Consider the following 23,075-nt stretch of genomic DNA (forward strand, 5'->3'; position numbering starts at 1 on the left):
TAACCTTTCTGTTGCTACGAGCCCGAACAGTTTTAAAGTTTGCTCGTTCACTGATTAAAATGAAAAATAACTCAACTTAATCTTTGTTTTTGTTATGAATCTATTAAGATATATTAAGTAAATTAAATTAATTAATTAATAGATTTATCTTACTCTCGTGGACTTTTGATGGGAAGGTAAAAGAAACAAAACAATAAAACATTCCATTTTTATTTTTGCACAATTCAAAATAAAGAGGGTGAAAACAAAGTTCCAACATATTATGCAGTGATTGCTCTTATTTTCCACACCCACGCGCTGCTGGAGAACTTGACGCAAACTGAACTAAAAGTATTCTCAAGCAGTGAGCTCAACAAGAACAATTCGTATGACACAATAAGAACATGCAATTTAGAAAAGATGATTAAAGAGCACAAGTTGATGCAGAGATTCTTTTTTGGCTGAGCACAAAGAAAAAAAATTATTGAATGTAAGCAATTTGCGAGTTAACTTACAAGTAAATTCCACTTTCTTATTGTGTGTGAGATTACAATGTAGGCAATACCATGGAGAATGTAATGAGGTTTGCGAGCAAGATGAGAATACAAATATGTATATATATATTTTTCACATATCTCTCTCTTTTTGTCACTCTTTTATGTTGTGCAATCAATAATGGCCGCTATCATCTCGGGCTGGAGGCCATCGCGTCTGACTAAAATTGATCCAATCACCCATAATAACTTAACTAGTCCTGAATGACAAATGACAATCTCCAGATACGATAGGGCTTCCACGACGTTCCTTGCCATCTCAATGTAAATGAGCCAATTGAAGGAAGAATAATAATTGATAGAAACGCCAATTATGTGTTCAAAATCCTGTAGATTAAGCCCTTTATCAGTTGTCATAATCAACCGCAAAGTAAAGCAGAAGAATGAAAACGACCTGGTCAAAGAAAGCCTAGTCTTACCTTGTCGGGATTAAAAGATATTTACTCGAAGAAAGCATACTTGATCATGCATGCAAATCCAGCAGATGGCTACTTGGTTTTACAGTAGATTTACGGATGTATGGTTGCGTGTACTGAATATCAACTTAAGGTAAAATTGAGAATACTTGATATAACCATATATTTTCAGATGCCTTCAATCGCTAAAAGTCTCAGGACGAAACGAAAAAAATGTAAGCTTTCCGTCATAATTTTGGACAGAATCAGTTCGTCTTAGACTCAAAGTAGGACCAAATGCATTGCTTGTTGTGATGTGACCTAATTGTCTTGATATCTAACCTTTACTCTCTGTTTCAATCACATGGGCTCATTACTAACATTGGCTTTTCCGCGGATAGTAAGAGAACAAGAATGTCCATGCATGTATAAAAGAAGTCCCATGGGATTGAGAATGTAGCTCGCTGAATATATATATTTGACATGAACTAATCCCTCAGGATTGACATTGCCTCTTTACATGAACTAGTCCTATGTAATTGCTAATACTTACATCACTTAAATCTCTTTTAAGAAAGTAAATTTCTTTGGTCTTTCTCTACCACAATCAATCAACCTACTTTTTGGTTGTCTATTCTTTCACCCCAAGTTAACTACAGCAGACAACTTTAAATAGAAATCTAGAGAAGAACACATTCCTTGAAAGTTAGAAAATATATGCACCTAAATTCTGATCGTAGCAGCTATCCTTTGGCAATCTAGATGGAACTGTTTAAAAAATAGAAATACTTATCTTTGACCCCTTCGGACAGCAGTAGTGGCACGAATAGTGATGGATTGAGGAGGCAGACCAACAATTGCCACAAGACCGCTAGCAAAAGCTGCAATTGCTCCTACAGCAAAAGCTGGTGAATTGCTACCCCCAAATAACTGATCCAAAGGCCCACTTCCCACAGAAACAACCATCTGATATAGGACAATTTGCATCAGTAACATATCAAAGATAATATATATATATATATATGTGGAATTTACTCTACACACCCACCATGGGCAACCACCATAGCCGCCCGCCCCTCACAACTCAAGCAAATTGATCGGTGGACCCGGACGCCTCAACTTGTGAGGGTCGCCCACGGTGGTCACCCATCGTGGGTGTGCAGGGTATCAACCCTATATAAATATTCAAGTATTTTGTCTTTCTAGAAAATTATTGTAATAAATAAGTGATAAGAGATAAATCATAAGGCGATCTGCTTCTAATTTTACCTACTGCATTGATATAATAATTTTTAACTGAGATGTAGACCAATGGTGCCCCGAGGATTGTATAAAAAACAGTCAAAGGTTCTTAAAAATTTTCCATGGCCATTTCTACCTTTGTCTACCTTTATCAACAATGGTAAGGATAAAAAAAATTGGAAATTACAAAAATAGAAAGGACGTTAAGCTTCTCTTATCGACAAAATTCTACAACTAAGTCATCATTTGTGTTAAACATCTCTAGCAAGATGACACACTAAATCAAATAAAAGAGACGTGTCATAGACTTTTGACACTTGATTATCTTAAATTCTAAACAAAATCAAGGATGAGAACATAACATACAAAAAAAAATGTTTCAAGTTCACACACTAGCATTGTTTGCTACTTGGCCCAAGCCTGCTTGAAATTTGTCATACTTTAGTCATTGTCCTGTGAATAAAGAAAAATATAGAAGATGGAAAATGTCTACCTGAGGTACAACAATTGCCAGATTCAAAATGCCCATTGACAACCCTGTAGCAATGAGAGGTGTTACGCTAAACAATTTACGCATAAGAAAAATGCTCAAGAAAGTGATGGGCCACTCACCCTGGCCAAGCCCCAAAGGTTCTATACGTGCAGAAATCATTGCATAAGGGATAGTGTAGGTAACCTGCAAAATAATAGTTAAACAAGTAGCAATATATTTCCATCAACACTAAATAATTACAGAAATCACTTACAGACAAAGGTGCCCCAAGAATTGTAAAAATAACAAGTGCAGCAATAACAAGACCACTTGGAGGAAGACCATTTGGTGGGTAATCAATATTCTTTGCCAGAGAAGATATTATAAGCATTGCGAGAAAACAAAAGAACATGATAATGTTGGAAATTCCCCAAATCAAGCCAGCACCAAACTTCCTGCAGAGTTTTTCCAAAACCACTGAAGTAAAACCTAGAACAATAGAATTTAACATGAGACCAATAGCCCCCATTCTCACTCCAGTTTGATACATTTGCCCTTCGTCTGGGTCTCCTTTGTAAATTTCCCGGCCCATCCAATCAGTATCAAAAAGGGTGAAGGGAAACCAACCTAACCAAGTAAGTGCAGTCGCAATGAGAACCATCCAAACCGGGAGCGTAAGATACCTACAAGAACCAAATAATTCCCATAGAAAAGCCTCATGTCCATTATCTGACTGTGCGGTTGAATCTTCGACAGAAGTCATAACTTTGTTAGCAGAAGATAGAGGAATTTCCTTCGCTGATGACACACTAATACATGTGGTCATCAAAAGAAGAACAACGTCAAGAAGAAAGGCAGATTTGAGGTTGGCACAATTTATGCTGCATGCTGAAGTGACATTGAAGGGAAATATGCTATACCAATGGCTAAAGGAACCAGTAGCAAAGCCAAGTATATTTCCCAGTGCCATGAAGAGTGAAAAGTAAGCATTAGCTACACGTGTCCGTCTGTGATCTTTCCCTGAAATTGCAGGAAAAACATGAAAAACTTGAGAGTAACTAGCTTATTGAGCTTTATGAAACAACTTGAGCACTGACCATGCTGGATTTATATTTTTCAGGAGCAAATATAGGTTTAATAAATAATGCTACTGTGGAATCTTAAGTTGTTAGGAAGCAAATGAAACAAATGCTCATGAACTGCTAAGTGTGATTGATGACCGCTCGTTTGAACATGGCTTAATAGTTAACTGAATCAAATCTGAATTATAATTTATGCTTACTCACGCAAGGACACAACCCTGAACAATACAAAGGATCAGCTAATCTTTAAGGGGGGCCAGCACAAGTAGGTCAAGCATAACAAAAGTCAAGGAAAGATAGCGCTCGATCAGCCAGTCTATTATGACTATTCGGGGTTTCGCCATGTTCCTGATGCCTACTCCCAAACCCTCCTAGCCTTAATAACTTCATGATCGGGGAACCTCCAAGACCGAGAAAGCTCAGGGGTGTAGTCTTAGAGGTGCAAGCTTTCTTTGATTTTGTTATACATGATCTGATCTGACCATTCTGACATCGGTGTTTGCCTTGCTCTTGCCTCACTCGGGCTTGAGCTGGCTTGAGCGGGCTCGACTTGCGTTAATATGGTTTTACTTGTGCCTAGCTTGACCAAGCCATTTCTGACGTTGGTGATTGCCTTGACCCTACTTACCGCCTTGTGCATTGTTACTGGTGTTTGAGTTTCAACCTCTTTTTGAGAAAGAGTTTTTACCCTAGGAAATCTGAGTGAGGGTTAGAGTTCGATCCGGTTTGAGAGTAAATTCAGTCTTGTGAGTCATCGGATCAAAGTTCATATTCATGACTTGAAGGTAATGCATAAAAGATATTTGACAACAAATTTTTAGTAGTAACACTAACACATTTGCTTAGTCCTCAAGAAGTTATTCGTTAACCTAGAGAAGTGCTCCTTTTTATAGCCGTATGCTCTCTTGGATTTGTTTTCTCCACAGTGGATTTTTCAATAGACCCTAACAAAACTAGGACACTCAAGAATTGGTTTGAAATTCATATTGCACTCAAGCTTAGAGATTTTAGATTTATTTATTTTTTAAAATAATAGATAATTGATCCTGTCTGAGACCAATGGAGATGACGCGCTGGGCACGGTGGATGAATGATTGACCATCAGAAGACCTTTCTCTCCAAAAGAAGTTTCTCCTTCAATCCTGCGTACAAGGAGACGATCCAACAAGACATCAGTGCCTAGAAACCAGGGGGAGTCTCTGGCGAAGGCCCTCCGACGCTCAAGTCAGTCCGTTCGAACGAATGGAAGAACAGTCAAAACACATGCGTGAGTAGAGTTGCAGATGTCAGTGAGCTTACCTTCGTCACGGAGAGGACTTCCCTTTTGTATACCACCTCACATAACCTCCACAATCATAAGGTGGCAAAGTGTGTCAAAGGTTGCTAGGCAATGCACTATAATTATTTGAAGAATCTTTTTCTTACCCACATGTATACCTCTTTTATCATTTATACCTTCTGTTATTGCCGAGGTTGATAAATGTTATTGCCGAAGTTGATGAAGAAATATGTTGTTATTATTGGTCTATTGATAGGAGACACGATGACTCTGAAGAAGGTTCTAAAAGAATATTCTCTGATACAAAGTTGTTATTGTGACAAGTTGTCGGGATATTGTCTGCTGAATATGATTCGGCCGGTCCTTAAATCGACCGCCCTGTTGAAGTGTTGTTATCGATTGAATATAACCCGACCAGTCTTTAAGCTGGCCACCCTGCTAGGATGATGTCGTTGACTGAATAGGTCTCGACCGGTCTTTAAGCCAGCTACCTTGTTGGGCTGATGTTATTTGATAAGTATATCTCGGCTAGTCTTTAAGCCAACCACTTGATTGGAATACTTGCTGAATATATTTCGGCCGGTCCTTAAGCTGGCCGCTTGATTAGAATATCTGTTGAATATATCTCGATCGGTCCTTAAGCTGGCTGCTTGATTGGAATACTTGCTGAATATTTTGCGTGGCCTCGAGACATTCGCTTAAGAATGATATAATGTCTTATTCATGTTGGAAATTCGCTCAAGGAATAATATAGTGCCTCATGCTTCCTAGAAGTCCTTTTGATACCATATGTTTTGTTGAAATCCCGCCCGGGTGATAATATGAGGACAAGTGCTGCAAACCTGATCGCCCCTTTATCTGCCCGGGCCTATAAGGGGTTACTAAGAGAGATGCAGCCACAATGTGTCATTTTCGGACCGGATATCTATATGATCAGAGCATACATGTTCGCCCGGCTTTAAGAACGAGCGGATACACGTGCATGCTACCCTCTATAGTTAGTCTGCTATAGAGCGAGTCAGTCATTCCGGCCAATACGTAAGGCTGGTCGACCTTAATCTTGGTCGCCTCAAGGTCTGACCACCCCTAGGACAAAAAATTCCTTAATTCGCTAGGCCTAAGGGATGACTATCTTTCCTCGATCGGCTTAAATCCCGGTCTGGTCAACTTAAGAACATTAATACTAGGCAGCTGATCTAGGCCAAAGGAGGGGATGTTACTTCTTCTGGAGTAGGACTGCCACGTCATCTTGACTTTGACCGCCACGTCACTTTCTAGGTCCATCCGTCATAACCTGTATCACTAGCCTCCCCTTTAAGTCTAGTCGAAGGAGATGTAACCGACTGATTGAACTCAAGTCTTAACTTTGCTCGCTCAACCTTTCCGCGCTTCCTTCCTTTTGTACCTTGGAGGCTTGGCAATTTTTTCAAAAACCGTCTGCTCGCAACCAGTTTTTCAAGATGAGATTACCGAGGCTACGTGAAGAGGTTCATGGTTAGAGGAATAATGTGGTTGTCACTTTTATTATAAATGCCCATTCATGGGTTGATGCCACGTGACTTATCTTTTTATTTTCTGAAACGACTTCTGGTGCACGCTAAGCTGCACGAATTAACGATATGCCTTCCTTGCATAAATTCCTTTTGTTCCTTGCACGCTAATCTGTTTTGTACCTTGCATGTCGTTTTAATCAAGCAGCCGCAGTTAAACTAGTTTTTATAAAAAATCCTAAGCAGTCGATACTCTTAGCACTTGCACTTCAACGTCTTCCGTTTCTTTTCAAGCGAACCTTCCTCCGTTTCTTCTCCTCCTGTGCCTTAAATGATCTAGTAAGTTGTTCACTTCCCATCAATTTTTCTTATGGCTCAAGAATTATTCGCCCCCTGGTATACCTCTACCTATTCCAGCTTTGACAATTATAATGAGGCTTACATCTGGTCTAAGTATGAAATCCCTAAAGGGTATACCATCGTCCTGCCTTCTCCCGACGATCGACCTCACCTTCCTCCCCTAATCACATCACCTTCTTTTCTGACCAGTTAGCGACAGGTTTACGTTTTCTTGTCCAACCTTTTTTGTCGAAAGTAAGTCGATACTTCCGAATCCCCTTACAACAGTTCATCCTCAATGCCTTTCGGTATATGTGCGGGATGTTCATGTTGTTTCGCCTATTCAACATTCCCTCAACATCTCATAATCTTTTTCTCTTCTCCTATCCCAAGAAATCAGAACCCGGTGCCTTTCTTTTCCAGTCCCGACCAAAGGCGGTATTCTTTGAGGATATTCGGTCTTCGAACAAAGGCTGGAAATCTCATTTATTTTTCATGGAAATGCTTAAGCCGGCTACCTGGCCTATCGAGTGACAATCCTTTTTTCCTCCTCTTCCTAACCTCGACCAATTCAAACAGGATCACATTTTTGTTTCTTATCTTCCTAAATTGAATAATCAACGTTTTAAAATTCATAGGTGGTTACACGAAGACTTCCTATATCTGTTTGGATTAAGCCCCATCCCAAGAAACTATTCAGCTCCTTTGGTAAGTTTTGATAATTCAATCCTTACGTTATTGCTGACTAAGGTGTTTTTTCTTTCGTGCAGTGGATGCTATTTTGAAAGCTCTGGTCGATAAAGCAATCGACCTGAACACATCAAAGATTCACGCAAGAATTATTAGCCGAACGGGGTTTACCTTAAACCGTCTCTTCTGATGAAGCTTCCGGAAGTCATGCAACTGCATCCATCACGATTATCACTTCAGGAGAATTACCCCTGATGCGCTTCCAACATCGGAGGATTGCCCAGTGGAGAAGGGTGCCTCCCCAAAGAAAAAACACAAAGGGCGAAAGATTACCCTTGCCCCCTCCTCCCAAGAGGCTAATGGTCTCCACGAAGACACCTTCTCTACCCTTGTCTTCTACCGAGGAAGATTCTGCCCTGGAGGATACACAAGAGCAATCTCCTGAGCAGACCCTGTCCGCCCTTTATCCGGCTCTCTCTACCCCTAGTTCCATGCGAACTCGAAAGGACCTTTCTTTATCAGGCGATTCTTCAGACCCCAACTGCTCCGCATCTCCTGACAAAAAGACCACCATTGCCGCCCTAGAGTTGCCTCATCAATCATTTTTTTCTTTACCCTCTGCCCAACCTCTGATCTCTTCAACATCCACCCCTTCTCCTACCCTTCCGATATTAGTAGGAGATCGTTTAATAAATGTCTGGGAGGATGCAAAAAACTAGTTTAGTGAGCTTACTCCTATAGAGTTAGGAGACAAGTTTTCATATGAGCAGACTAAGGTAATGTAATTTTAATTGACTATCTTTCACCCATTTTAGATGTTTATAACTATGTTTCACCCATTTTTAGCATTGGGCAATTAGTATGAGCGCTGCTCAACAATTGTACGACCTATCTCGGGAAATTGAGTCACTAAAGCAACGAGTTATCGAGGCAGTTTCCACGCGTACCTCTGAGCAGATAAAAGAGCTAGATAACCAACTACAAGAAGCTCAAAAGATGGCTAAAACCGAGCTTGAGAAGGCAACCTAGTGGAAAGCTACCTTGGATACTTTTGAAGCTCAACTTCAATCGGAAACAAGTCTCCGAGTAGAAATAAAGACGAATCTGGACGAACAAACGACAGAGAACGCACAACTGTCCGCCCAACTACAGGAATTGAAGGCTACATACAATGTTGAACTAGCTACCAAAGAATCTAAACTGATGGTTTAAAATGTCGAGCAGGATTTCATGCTATTAGATTGGATGACTGCTCAAATTGAATCAATTGTAGTTCGGACGGAGTTGGCAGCCTATCAAGTGGGAGAGGACGAGCGATTTGAAGTAAAGAAAAAAGCTATATTCCTAACACGAGACTTCAATGCCCCCATCGCTGACTCCATTACTAAAGTACTTTTTCTTGAAGCGGAAGGAGCAATGGAGCAATTAAAAAAAGGTGGATAACCTCCGATCCTCCCGTCAATTTTTTGGATCACAAAAAGATAACCTGTAGTGCTCCTCCCGATCTATTTCTAAACCTATTGTGATCCATCTTGTTCTTCTTTATTTGTCTTACTTGATGATTTGGATATTAATTTCTGTTGTATGCCCTAATGTAAGTTTTGGTTGAACCTATCAGATATCTTTTCTTTAAAATTTGATTGGGTATCTATTTATGGTTTTACTTAACACATATGCCCTACATTAAGGATAATCTGAATCCGTTCGGGCGAAAATTTGGACGGGACAAGACAAGAATGCTTAGGGTTGACCATCTAAGTCGGACGAACTATAGCACCTAACACTTATTCACCTAAGGACGCCAATCTTTATGGCCAACCATAATTACAACTTGTTCAAGTTTACTTTTGCCCGGGCTTACACTTGTCTGTACCTTAAGCTTTAGGATAAGACGAACTGCAGCAAATATTGTTTACTCCAAACTAATCGAAATTGAACCCGCTTGGTACAACATTGTCTGGGTAAACAATCAATCTCGTACAAATCTGTTGGGGTTTTAGCTTATTATTCCCCAAGTCAAGTCATAAAGGCTCATTCAAGCTTGGGATTGGCCATGCTTCTAAAAGAGTTGCACAAAAAAACTAAGCTTACCTCAAAAACATCATCGATGCTTCGAGATGACTGCCTGTCAAATCAGTTACTGCTGTAAATTTTTTATTGGTGACACGTGTGCGCATTTCATCCTAGCTATATAACTTTTCATCTACTCACTGCTTTATCTAACCATCCAACATTCACAGGTGACCCTGTCTTTTCACTATTATGATTCGACGATTTGACTCAAAAAAACATTTTCGAAGAATCCGTATAAAAACTTTGTGAAAAAGAGAAAAACCCTAAGGCTTTGTCCTCTTCTTCTTCTTCCTCAGTATTTTCACACTTTTCATTCTCCTCATCTTCCCGTTCACCATAGTTGAAGCTCACACATGGTACACTTAATGCTCCGCCAACTTTACTATTGATAATGCCTACGACTTCACCATTAACTACGAGCTTCCATCTTGCATGGTTATTCCTACTGACCAAGACCACCCTCATCTTCCGCTGCCGGAGAGTATTGCTGTCTTTAGAGAACAAGTCATAGCCGGATTCCGTTTCCCCCTGCATCCTTTCTTCGTTGACGTTAGCCAATATTTTGACATTCCATTTCATCAGCTTATTCGCAAATCGCTTTGCATTTTAAGTGGTGCTGTTATTGTTTTTCGCTTGTTCAATGTTCCTCTTTATCCTCGTCTGTTCCACTATTATTGCTTCCCCTAACAAGTAGAGGACGGTCTATTTCTTTCAGGCTCGCCCTAAGGTGATTTTGTTCAATAGAATTCCAGCCAGGAGGAATGAAGAGATAAAATATTTTTTCATATACCTTCCGAGCTTTTTGTCCTGCCCCATAACCTCGCAGCCAAACCTTCCCCCTATTCCTGACTTGGGTAACCTTCGCACAGACCCAACCCTTTGCCAAGCTCTAGATCAATTGAGAGGTTTGAAGTTTAGCTTGCCAGAGTTGACCATAGAAGGTTTATATGCTTTTGGGCTTAATCCAGTTAACCTTGAGCTAAGCACCACCTTTAATAAGAAAAAATCTTTGTCTTTCCTTAGTCATTTGTTATCTCCTAGTCACCTTTTATAAAGATTTCTATTTGCTCACTTATTTTTACAGCGGAAGCCATTATTCTCGCCTTCCTCTACAAAAATACGCGGCTAACAAAAGAAGCTTTAACCCGAATAGGCGAGAACCTACTACAGGAGCGTCTCTAGTCTCTACTCTCTCCGACCGAACCTTCCCATAATTCTTCCTCCAACGCTACAAATTCGGATGCACCTCTCATAATTAAGCACAAAAGGGCCCAAGCAGAGCAACCCATCACAAAGCGGGATTCTTTTGCTTTGGCCGAGATCTCTTTTGCTCAAGGTAAAGTGCCTGGATCTCAAAAACATAGTCACTCTCGTTTTACAATTGCTATGATGGGGCCAGACGTTCTTATACTTATGTCTCGTGCGACCACCCCAGATATTAGGCCCATCGAGACAATGCTAGCCCCTATACCAACTCAACCAATTCCGCCATAAGCCTTGAGCGTTTCTTCAACTACCCCTCATGCCAAACGAACTCCTAGTACAAGATTAGTCGGTCGTACATATGATCGATCATTACTCGAGCAAAGTTCTAGGCCGGTTGAGCAAATATCAGAATCTTTACCTGTTCAACCGACTTCCGTTCATTCGCAGTCGCCTAAGATCTCTCTTACACTTCCTTCGAGGCCTACTTCTTCAACTAGTTCTCAAAGCCTTTTCAAGTAGTCCTATGGGTTGCCCTCCCAACAAAGACTAAATACCACTTCTTCCTCACCTTTCGGGATACTTAAGTTGAAGGGTTCACTGGACGAGTCATGGATGCAAGCACATAGACAAATACAAGAGACCACACTTTCAGTGTGTGCTGACGAACATACCCGAAATGCTACTGCGATGAGTCCATGACTAAGTCTTCTTAAATTACCTTTATGAACTATAATTTTGTCGTTATTTCATCCAATTTTATGCTTTTGGACTACATTTGGGCCAATTGGTTGTGGACTTGGAGCGGACCAACAAAGTTTGGAAGGATCGCGTGGAAGAACTAGAGGTCACTTCTACTGCTCCTAGCAATGAGATGACCAACTTGCAAGGAAAAATAGAGGAGCAGGCTGAGCTCATTTCTGGTATGAAAAATACTTTACAAGAATGCCATCAATTAATGAAGTCTCAATAGATGGACAAGCATAAATTAGATCTCTTGCTGCAAGGCAGCGAGTCCGAGCTCTAGGTAGAAAGAGCAATGAAAGATACAGTTATTTCAGACATAACTCACAAGATTACTTTGCTAGAAGAGCTAAGGCTTTCACATGCATCCAGATCCCTTGAACTAATCTAGGAACTATCCACTAAGAACTTCTTGCTACTGAAGAAAGAGGTGGAGTTGAATACACGAGAAACCCAGCTAGAGTCCATGCAAGCCGAGTTGAATGCTGTAAAGGTTGAAGCGGACACTGCTCGGACTGAGTTATCCATTTATAAAGATGGATAGAATGGATGCCTTGAGGCTAGGAGAAGAGTTTATTTAGATTCTATGGACTTTAAAAGAGAACTAGGCATCGACTCACAGGAACACTTAACCATTCTGCCAAAGAGGTAGTCCAACAATTATAGGAGGACGGCTATCTACCAACAAATCCTTCCCAACAAGCTATTGATCAACATTGACTTCTCAACGAGCTCCCCACAGACCTCTTGAACATATTCAATTAATATTTTCTTTGTTGTGTATTCCAATGTGTAATGGTATACAAGTCTTAAAAAGAACCGAAGTTATCCTCCAAGATGTGTTGAAATGTATTTTTAAGATGTGATAAAGTAGACATTGAGTAAGGTTAGATGACACTTGTTTCTCGTGCATATCTTCAGAACCACCAGTAAGTTTATAAAGTAACTTCCATGCACCCTTGTCATGTTGTATACGTTAAGATGCACAATAAACCAACCGAGGTAATAACGCTGAACGAAATAGTCCAACCGAACAAATAAATTATTACCTTCAAAGAAACTTGCCATAATTGATTGCTGGATTGAGTAATAAGCTTGGCCCCGACTTAACGTCGAGCGAAATAATCAGGTCGAATAAAGAAAATTTACCCATAATATATGCTTGCTTGTAACCTGGCCCACGACTTAAGGGCTTAGGATAAACCCGATAGCTTGGGAACTAAAAATTTATAGGCGTGAAAACAAGCTTACTTATAACCCGACCGAACGGTTCGAGAGTTTATGATATTTCGATCTTTAAGTCGCTCTGGATTTATCTGAACCGTGAGAGCATGTTCGCTTATAACCTGACCGAACGGTTCGGGAGTTTGGAATAGTTTATTCATTAAGCCGCTCTGGATTTATCTGAGCCACGAGAGCATACTCGCTTATAACCCGACCGAGCGGTTCAGGAATTTATAAGATTTCGGTCTTTTAATCCACAATGGATTTATCTGAGCTGCGAGAGTATGCTCGCTTATAACCCATAACTCGACTGATCGATTCAGGATTTTGAAAATAGTTCGGTCATTAAGTCGCTCAAGATTTATCTGAGATGCGGGAGCATGCTCGCTTATAACCTAACTGAACGGTTTGGGGATTTACAAGATTTCAATCTTTAAGCCGCTCTGGATTTATCTGAGTAGCGAGAGCATACTCGCTTATAACCTGACCAAACGGTTCGGGAATTTATAAGATTTCAGTCTTTAAACCGTTCTGGATTTATCTGAGCCGCGAGAGCATGCTCTCTTATAACTCGACTGATCGATTCGGGAGTCTGGAAATAGTTCAGTTATTAACCAGCTCTGGATTTATCTGAGTCGCGAGAACATGCTCGCTTATAACCAGACCGAATAGTTCGGGTATTTATAAGATTTCGGTCTTTAAGCCTCTCTGGATTTATCTAAGTTGCGAGAGTATGCTCGCTTATAACCTGACAGAACAGTTCGAGGATTTATAAGATTTCAATCTTTAAACCACTCTGGATTTATTTGAGTCGCGAGAGCATGCTCGCTTATAATCTGACCGAATAGTTCGAGAGTCTAGGACTTGCTCGGTCTTTTAGCTGGGGGTTATAATATATAGTTTGTAAGAATCTTTAGATAAATTTGCTTGCATTCTCATTAAGCGTAAAAAATTTTACATAATGCACGAGTAAATTACAGGTGTAGTTGTCAAGCCCAATAGGACTGTAAATGATTACTCTAGGGTCTGTCTAATCTTTTGCCTTCTGCATCCTTAAGATAATAGGAGCCAGAGACGAGCTTTTGTACCACCTTGAATGGTCCTCCCCATTGTGGCTCTAGCTTGTTTACATCCTCGACCGGCTTGACTCGCTTACAGACCAGACCGTCAACCTGAAAAAATCAAGGGATAACTCTTCTATTGTAATTTTGTCTCATCCTTTACCAGTATGCCATTAACCAAGCCCTCGCTTTGTCTCTGACTTCCTCTATTAGATCAAACTCCATTAAATGTCGGTCGTCATTGTCTTCATCATATAGTCGCCTCCGATCGGATTCCACATCAATCTCAACCGGGGCAACGACTTCACCACCATAAACTAGATGAAATGGAGTTATACTTATCGCTTCCCGGGGAGTTATACGATATACCCATAGTACACTAGGGAGCTCATCGACCCACCTTCCTCCAGCATGGTCTAATTTGATTTTAAGACCTTGGACGATCTCCCTATTAGTTACTTCTGCTTGACCGTTACTCTGATGGTATGTCACAGATGTAAAGGCCTGTGTAATGCTATAGCCTGAACACGATTCTCTGATTTTTCTGTCATGAAATTGTTTTCCAGTACCTGAGACTAATAACCAGCAAATAATATGCTGCCATAAGAATTTGATAACCATCTGTTTGGTTATCTTGGTTAATGGTTCGACCTCCACCCATTTGAAAAAATAATCCATCACTATTAGCAAAAATTTTTTTTGAGCGAGTGCTAAGGGAAAAGACCCTACTATATCCATATCCCACTGATCAAATGGGTAAAAGACAATAGAAGTCTTTAACAGTTCCGTGGGATGATGAGGGATGTTCTGATGTTTCTGACAAGATAAACATGTTCTTACTAGCCGAGCAGCGTCAACCTGTAGGGTAGGCCATAAATACCCGACTAACAATACCTTCCGAGCGAGAGACTGCCCGCTCGCATGACTTCCGCAGGAACTTTGATATATCTCCTGTAAAATGTATTGTATGTCCTCCGGCCCAATGCACTTGAGCAAAAGACATGAAAACACCCGCTTATAAAGTTGATCATCAATCAAAGTGAACCGACCGACTCTCTTCTTAATTATACGCGCCTGCTTGCCCTCGGCTAGTAAACTGCCCTGCTGTAGAAATAATATAATTGGGGTTCTCTAATCACTCTGTCTTTCAATGCAGGCTACTAACAGTGTCTGCTCTACTAGCTTGTCTATATTCTAGGAAATGATGGCGGAAGCTAGCTTGGCCACGTTATCCGCCATTTGATTTTCTGATTGGGGAACCTTCTGGATAACTACCTCTTGGAATTCTGCTATGAGTTTCTCGAATGCTTCCGCATAGAGCTTAAGCCACTTGTTATTAATTTCAAAATTGCCCGATAACTGTCGTGCCGCTAGTTGAGAGCCAGAATAAATTAAAACTCGAGCGGCGCCCACCAGTCTTGCAGCTTGTAAGCCAGCTATCAATGCTTCATATTCAGCCTTATTGTTGGTGGTTCGGTAATTCAATCGAACAAACAACTGCATTCTATCTTCTCAGGGGGATATCATAAGAATACCTATTCCACTGTCCTGTCGAGTGGAGGACCTATCTACATAAGATTTTCCAAGTCTCCTCCAGCTCGGATTTTAAACCTCTGTTAGAAAATCTACTAAAGCTTGAGCCTTAATGGTTGCTCGGAGTTGATACTGTATATCATACTCACTGAGCTCAGTGGTCCACTTGATCAACCTACCAGAGGCCTTCGGGTTGACAAGTACTCAGCCCAAAGTACTGTTAGTGAGTACTATGATCGAATGAGAAAAGAAATAAGGGCGTAACCTCCGGACAGCTAAAACTAATCCGTAGGCTAACTTCTCGTGTGTGGTATAATGACACTCGGCTCTTGTCATTAAATGACTTAAAAAATATACAGGTTGCTCCCTCCCCTCTTGTCTCACTAATCCTCTCCAGATCGTGTCTCGCCCGCTATGGGCTTGGCGAGTATAAGTAGGGCAGACAGGTAATTCTTCAGCTCCTCAAAGGCTTTATCGCAGTTGGCATCCCATTAAAATTTAGTCACCTGACGAAGTATCTTGAAAAAAAGTAAGCTTCGATCGGTCGAGCGGGAGATGAAACAAGAGCTGGCAGTAATCCGGTCGGTCAGTCTTTGAGCTTCCTTCAGATTGCGTGGTAGGGTCATATCTTGAAACGCTCGCACCTTGCTCGGATTAGCTTTAATCCCTTGCTCGATCACAATATATCCTAGGAACTTCCCGCTCTTGGCTCCAAATATGCACTTTCTGGGGATAAGCTTTAATCCATACTGCCTTATGGTGTTGCAAGTTTCTTCCACATCCACACAAAGATCGACCGCTCGAAGGGACTTAATGAGGATGTCATCCACATACACTTCCATATTCCGTCCGATCTGCTTTCGAAAGAATTTATTCATTAGTCGTTGGTAGGTAACCCCTACATTCTTCAATCCGAACGACATAACATTATAACAATAAGTGTTCTCGACAGTTATGAAACTAACTATTTCCTAGTCGTCCTTGGTGAGCGGAACTTGGTGATATCCTTGGTATGCGTCCAACATACAGATAAACTCACACCCAGAAGTGGAATCCACCACTTGATCGATGCGAGGGAGTGGATAATAATCTTTTGGACAGGCCTTGTTAAGATCTTTGAAATCGATGCAAACCCGCTATTTATTTCTTGGCTTTGACACTAAGACCACATTAGCCAGCCAACTCGGAAATTAAACTTCACGAATGTAACCTGCCTCCAGTAACTTATCCACCTCATCCTTGATGATCTTATTTTGCTCGGCTTCAAAATCCCGCTTCCTTTGCTTGACCGACTGAGTGTCTAGATATATATGTAGCACATGCTCCATGACTGTTGGTGACACCCTAGTTATTTCTGCAGACGACAAGGCAAAAACATCGCTGTTATATGTAAGACGCGCAACCAACTCCTTTTTAAGTTCCTGGGCCCAAGGTTTAAAATTTCGACCCGTGCCGAGGTTTCGGTCTTAGACCGGAACGATACGGTTTCGGTATCGTATCGTGCCGTGCCGATACAGTTTCGATATTTTTTATTTATATATAGTAATTATAAGATAAATATATTTACGGTGTAAATAAAAATAAGCTGTATATTGATTTATTATAAGTTCTCAATTATTGAATAATTTAATATTGTTAGAAAAAATAATTAAAAATAGTTTAATTTAAATAGAATTAATAAATCAATAATTCATATTAAAATGGAACTATCTATAATAATAATAATAATAATAATAATACAAGATATAACTTTATATATAATAATTATTATATAAATTAACTATTTATTCATTTAATTAATTGTTAATTAATAATATATATTTTAAATAGTAAAAAATTTAAAATAATAAAAAATATCAGAATATAAATATAATTTATTAAAATTTTTTAAAAAAATTTGGAATTAAAAAAAAAATTAGAATTTTTAAATTTTTTTTAGAATTTTTAAAGAATTTTTTAAAAAATTTAAATGAAATTAAAAATAATAAAAATATATTAGAATATAAATAAGAATTATTATATAATTTTTAAATGATATTTAAAACATTATGTTTTTTAAATATTAATTAATAAAATTTATTAAATTTATTTTAATTTAAAATATATTTTTTATATATTTTATTAGGATAATTTAATTAGGGTTTATTAAAATCTCTTTGAAATATCACACATCCTCCTTAAGAATTGTTTAAATTAATTAAATAAAATAATTAATTATTGAAAAAGAAAAAGCTCGCGGATGCGAGATCGTCGGCGTCTCGGCGATCATCGCCCACGATCCTTGCGGGGGTGTCCGGTGGCGCCAGAAGTGTTCGGCGACGCCGGTAGGATCGCTGGACGCTTTCGGCGACACAGAAGGCGTCGCGCGTGACGCTTTTGGTGCCGAAGACATCGCGGGACGCCGTCGGAGGCATCCCACGTCTCCTGCGTCGCGAGACGGGGACGTCTCCTGTGCCGATTTTGGCCACCCGACGGAACGGTAAAAACCATCCGTTCCGGGCAGCACGGAACGACATTTCAACCCATGCCTGGGGCAGGTTGGTCGCTACTTGAGTAACAGCTTTCGACTAGCTCGGTCGGATTTGAACCTCCTTTTCTTCATAGACCATGGCGGGCGGTGCCTCCTGGACGGCATTGACCTCCATTCATTATAACTTCTGGGTGGCATTGGCTTTAGTCTTTGTTATATTAATATAGCATTTGCGTACTGCCAATGATCTCCTCGAACTTCTCCGACTTGATCATCCACAGGAAACTTCATTTCTTGACAGAAGGTAGAGACTACTGCTCGAAACTCATTCAGGGTCGGACGACCCAAAATGATATTATAAGCCGAGGGCGCGTTAACAACGATGAAGTTCGATCGACGCGTCCTTACTAAGGGTTCCTCCCCCAAAGATATAGCCAAATTTATTTGGCCGAGTGGTTGAACCTCATTACTCGTGAACTCATATAGCGGAGTCACCATGGGTTGGAGCTCACTCGGGTCTATCTGCAGTTGCTCGAACATCTGCTTGACAATGATGTTGACAGAACTACCTGTGTCAATAAAAGTATGAGAAATATTATGGGTATAACAACCTTGATTATTAGTGCATCATCATGGGGTATTTTCACCCCTTCTAGATCCTTTAGTCCGAAGCTAATTTCAGGCCTGACCGTCGGTTCTGCGCTGCAGCTGACCGCATGAATTTTCAATCGCCGAGTGTGTGACTTTCTAGCTTGGTTGGAGTCTCCATCAGTCGGACTTTCTGCTATCATGTTGATATTGCCCCGGCAGCATTATTATGGTTCTCCTCTTACCGGGTCGGGAGCTCTAGTTGATTTCGAACGGGAGTTCGGTCCACTAGTGGTGGTGGTGGTGGCAACGTCCTCTGCTGTCGCTCGGCCTCGCGCTCATCTCCTCTGTGTGAGCCATTTAGTCTTCGATAGGGTCGGCGGTTGGGTGACAGAGTGCACTGATGAAATCTCCGATTACCGCCTTGGCGATTAGCTAGCATGTAGCAAACCCGCGTGTCGAGTGGTCGACCGATGAACAGCGCACCACCGTCTTAGAGCTTCTTGAGGAGGTTCTTGGTATCTTTCTTGCACGACCCTCACATGTTGCACGTCTTGTGGTCGTGGTTCTTGATGAAGAGGTTGAGGGGCTGCTTGGGGTCCTCTAGGTAGAGGAGCGAGCAATGCTCGGTGCTCGGGCGCCGGAGCCGGTGTTGGTGCAGGGGTGTCTTTCCTCCGGGTGACTTGCACCTCTTCAACATTGATGAATTCGGTCACCCGGTCCAATAGATGATTAAAATTCTTCGGGGATTTCCTGACCAAGGAGTTGAAGAAATCATTATTGACAAGCCCTTGGGAGAAGACGCTCATTAGGATTTCGATAGTGGCGGAAGTAACATCCATAGCCACTTGGTTGAAGTTTTTAATGTAGGACCTCAGTGACTCCTTAGGCCCCTGTTTAGAAAACTCAGGGGAATCGGCTGCTTGCAAAGTGGTGAAGGAAAACCTTGCGAAAATCCTTGAAACATCGAATAGATCCAGCGGGTAGTCACTTAAACCATCTCTATATAGAATCACCGAAGGTGGCGAGGAACATCCGACACTTCACCCCATCAGTAAATTGGTGGAGGGCGGCGTACTCAAACTTGATAAGATGATCCTCAAGGTCAGTCAATCCTGAGTATTCTCCTATTGCTAAATTCCGATAATTCTTTGACAACTTATCTTTTAACACCTTCTAAGAGAACGACGTGCTAATTTCTTCAGGGGAGCTATAGCGTGCCAGAACTTTTCCCCTTCACCTTCAAGTACTTCTCCAGAAGACTCCTAGTGAGGTTCTTCTTGATCCATATGCTCAGGTGGCATGCAGAAAAGAACTTAGTGGTGTGGAGCTGGTGAACAAGATGCCCTAGACAAATGGGCCAGACCTTCCTGCTATACTCCTCTTTCCCGCTGGTGAGCCGTCGTTGAAGCAACAGGATTAGATGGCAATAAAACACCGTCGGGAGCTCCTTGCTGTTGTTGTTGCTGCTGTTGCAACGCCATTTGACCTCGAGTGTTGATGAGTTAATCTAGGTCCTCTTACGTTAAAGTAATAGTGGTGAGTTTTCCAACCTCCTCCATCTCCAATTCTTAGATTCAACAGAGATTTCCCCGTACGACGCTAAATTTGATCCTGTCTGTGACTTGAGGAGATGACGCGCTAGGCACGGTGGATGAATGATTGATCGTCAGAAGACCTTTCTCTCCGAAAGAAGCATCTCCTTCAATCCTGCGCGCAAGGTGACGATCCAACAAAATGTCAGTGCCTAGAAACCACGGGGAGTCCCTAGCGAAGGCCCTCCGAAGCTCAAGTCAATCCTAGTCCAAACGAATAGAAGAACAATCAGAACACATGTGCGAGTAGAGTTACAGATGTCAGTGAGCGTACTTTCGTCATGGAGAGAACACCCCTTTTGTATACCACTTTACATAACCTCCGCAATCATGAGGTAGCAAAGTGGGTCAAAGATTGTTAGGCAATACACCATATTTATTTGAGGAATCTTTTTCTTATTCACATGTATACCTCTTTTGTCATTTATAGTTTCTGTTATTGCCGAGGTTGATGAAGAAATATGCTGTTATTATTAGTCTACTGATAGGAGACACGATGACCCTTGAAGAAGGTTTTAGAAGAATATTATCCAACACAAAGTTGTTATTGTTATAAGTTATCGGGATATTATCTGTTGAACATGATTCAGTCGGTCCTTAAATCGATCGCCCTGTTGAGATGCTATTATCAATTGAATATAACCCGACAAGTCCTTAAACTGGCCACTATTAGGATGATGTCGTTGACTGAATAGGTCTTGACCAGCTACCCTGTTGGGTTGATGTTATTTGATAAGTATATCTTAGCTAGTCTTTAAGTCAGCCACTTGATTGGAATACCTGTAGAATATATCTCGATCGGTCCTTAAGTCGGCCGCTTGATTGGAATACTTGCTGCATATATCTCGGTCGGTCCTTAAGCCGACCACTTGATTAGAATATCTGCTGAATATTTTGCGCGGCCTCGAGACATTCGCTTAAGAATGATATAATGTCTTATTCATGTTGGAACTCTGCTCAAGGAATAATATAGTGCCTCATGCTTCCTAGAAGTCCTTCTGATACCATATATTTTACTAAAATCCTGCCCGGGTGATGATATGAGGACAAGTGTTGCAAACCCAGTCGCCCCTTTATCCGCTCGGGCCTATAAGGGGTTACTAAGAGAGATGCAACCACACTGTGGCATTTCCCGGCCAGATATTTGTATGATCAGAGCATACATGCTCACTCGACTTTAAGACCGGGTGGATACACGTGCATGCTACCCTCTATAGTTGGTCTGTTATAGAGCGAGTCAATCATTCCGGCTAATGTGTAAGGCTGGCTGGCCTTAATCTTGGCCGCCTCAAGGTCTGACCATCCTTAGGACAATAAATTCCCTGATTTGCTCTGCCTAAGGGATGACCATCTTTCCCCGATCGACTTAAACCCCTATCTGATCAACCTAAGAACCTTAACACTAGGCAGTTAATCCAGGCCAAAGGAGGGGATGTTACTCCTTCTAGAGTAGGACTGCCACATCATCTTGACTTTGACCGTCATGTCACCTTTTGGGTCCATCCGTCATAACCCATATCAATAATCAAGTTAGATGTTTATGAAGAATTGATCCAACTGCCAACCTATAACTAAAAGGGATTCAAATCCATTGTATTGAATCATCTTTTACTTAATACTATTATTTTTGTTCGATGAGTTGAGTTGTTTCTGCCACTGCAGATCTTCAGTTCAATGGTCCATTGACTCCTTAAGTTGCATTTCGCCTCCCTAATATTATTTTTTGTTTTTGTTTTCTTATGATCATATCTTAATCTACATTTCTAGTTCATGAAACAAAAATTGAGCATAGATAGTGTCCATGCCCTAACTTGAGAGAAGTGCTAAGTGTTAGGTGCAGTGGGTAATCTCATTTTACTACTTCTAGGTTTAGGCTTTCATCTCGAGTTTATGTTTACCGATGTAATGATGATGATTTTATTATAATCTGATCCGATACTTCTTGTGGCCAAAGTCAATAATGCGTGTCCATATGAAAAGAATAGACATTCAGAAAAGTGGCTAAGCCGCTAAGTGGCAGTCGACGTCGCCCACCAACAGCGAGAGGAATTTTTGTAGTATTTGGGATAAGTGGTCCTTAAGATGTCGCTTCTTGTATTTTTGTGATTCACAATCCTGCAGATTAAAGTACTATTTTCCGACGCTGCTACACACATTGCACCAAATCAAGAACAGTTTCTCTGCATCCAAACTAGAACCGCTTTATGAAGGATAAATGTCGATCGAAAACACCGGAAGTAACTTGGCAGTTTTACTTGTATAATCTAAGTGAAATTTGAGCGCGTGTGGACAACCCAAAATCACAATAAGGAACTTGTGGCAAACGAAAAATCACTTTGAAAGAAACTAGAACGAATGAGATGATTATTAACGAACCTGTGAGATCTGCGAGGAGGGCTCTGCAGGGGCCCTGGGTAGTGTTGTTCCCCACGTCGAGAAGCCAAAACCCTACTAGATAGACAGAGATCGCCCCGTACCGTGTCTCCCCGCCTCCGCGATCGCCGAGGATGCGGCCGATGTCTGCGGAATAGCCGATCAAGAGAACGGAGAAAGCAATGGACAAGGCTCCGCCGATTATAAAGGGCCGGCGGCGGCCTAGCGAACTAGCGCACCGATCGCTCATGTGGCCGACGAAGGGCTGGACAAGGAGGCCCGAGAGGGGCCCGCAGAGCCACACGAGGCTTGCGAACTGGTGGGGAATCCCAAGCTCCTGCACGTAGGGGGTGAGTAGCGAAAGCTGGAGCGCCCATCCAAACTGCACGCCGCACGCGACCGACGCCACCCGGAGCAGCACCCGCCGCGACACCTTGGGCGGCGGCGGCGGCGCTAGTAACGCATCCCTGCCAACCGTCGCCCTCGACTCCGCCGACGCCGCACTCTGCCGTCCGGGGATGGCCATCGTCTACTCTAGTCCTCCGTCCTCTCTCGATCTCCCTGCCCTCTCTCTTCCTTACTAGCTTCAGCAGGCTGATACATGCAGCATTAGAAAGGGAAAGAAGCCGAGGAAGGTACGTAACAGATCTTTAATCCCGGATAAAACGGGCCCGAAAGCGATTTGTTAC

At 41.5% G+C, this 23,075-nt stretch overlaps 1 protein-coding gene across 2 annotated transcripts; it reads right to left on the reverse strand.

The window, feature by feature from the left end:
• Positions 1–460: 460 nt before the first annotated feature.
• LOC122046252 (sucrose transport protein SUT2-like) lies at positions 461–23,014 on the reverse strand. Of its 2 annotated transcripts, none has more exons than XR_006130237.1 (6): positions 22,390–23,014; positions 2,917–3,662; positions 2,783–2,846; positions 2,664–2,707; positions 953–1,894; positions 461–860 (listed from the first exon to the last, which is right to left on the reverse strand). XR_006130237.1 is itself a non-coding variant. In XM_042606864.1 (6 exons), exons 1-6 carry the CDS (start codon positions 22,910–22,912, stop codon positions 845–847), a joined length of 1,566 nt encoding a protein of 521 aa, XP_042462798.1. In that variant the 5' UTR covers positions 22,913–23,014; the 3' UTR covers positions 461–844. The 2 variants fall into 2 exon arrangements, 1 of the variants encoding a protein (XP_042462798.1); XM_042606864.1 differs by having other exon boundaries at positions 1,722–1,894.
• Positions 23,015–23,075: the final 61 nt, after the last annotated feature.

Source organism: Zingiber officinale, chromosome 2B (genome assembly GCF_018446385.1).
Source record: "Zingiber officinale cultivar Zhangliang chromosome 2B, Zo_v1.1, whole genome shotgun sequence".
In the NCBI taxonomy this organism is placed as follows: domain Eukaryota; kingdom Viridiplantae; phylum Streptophyta; class Magnoliopsida; order Zingiberales; family Zingiberaceae; genus Zingiber; species Zingiber officinale.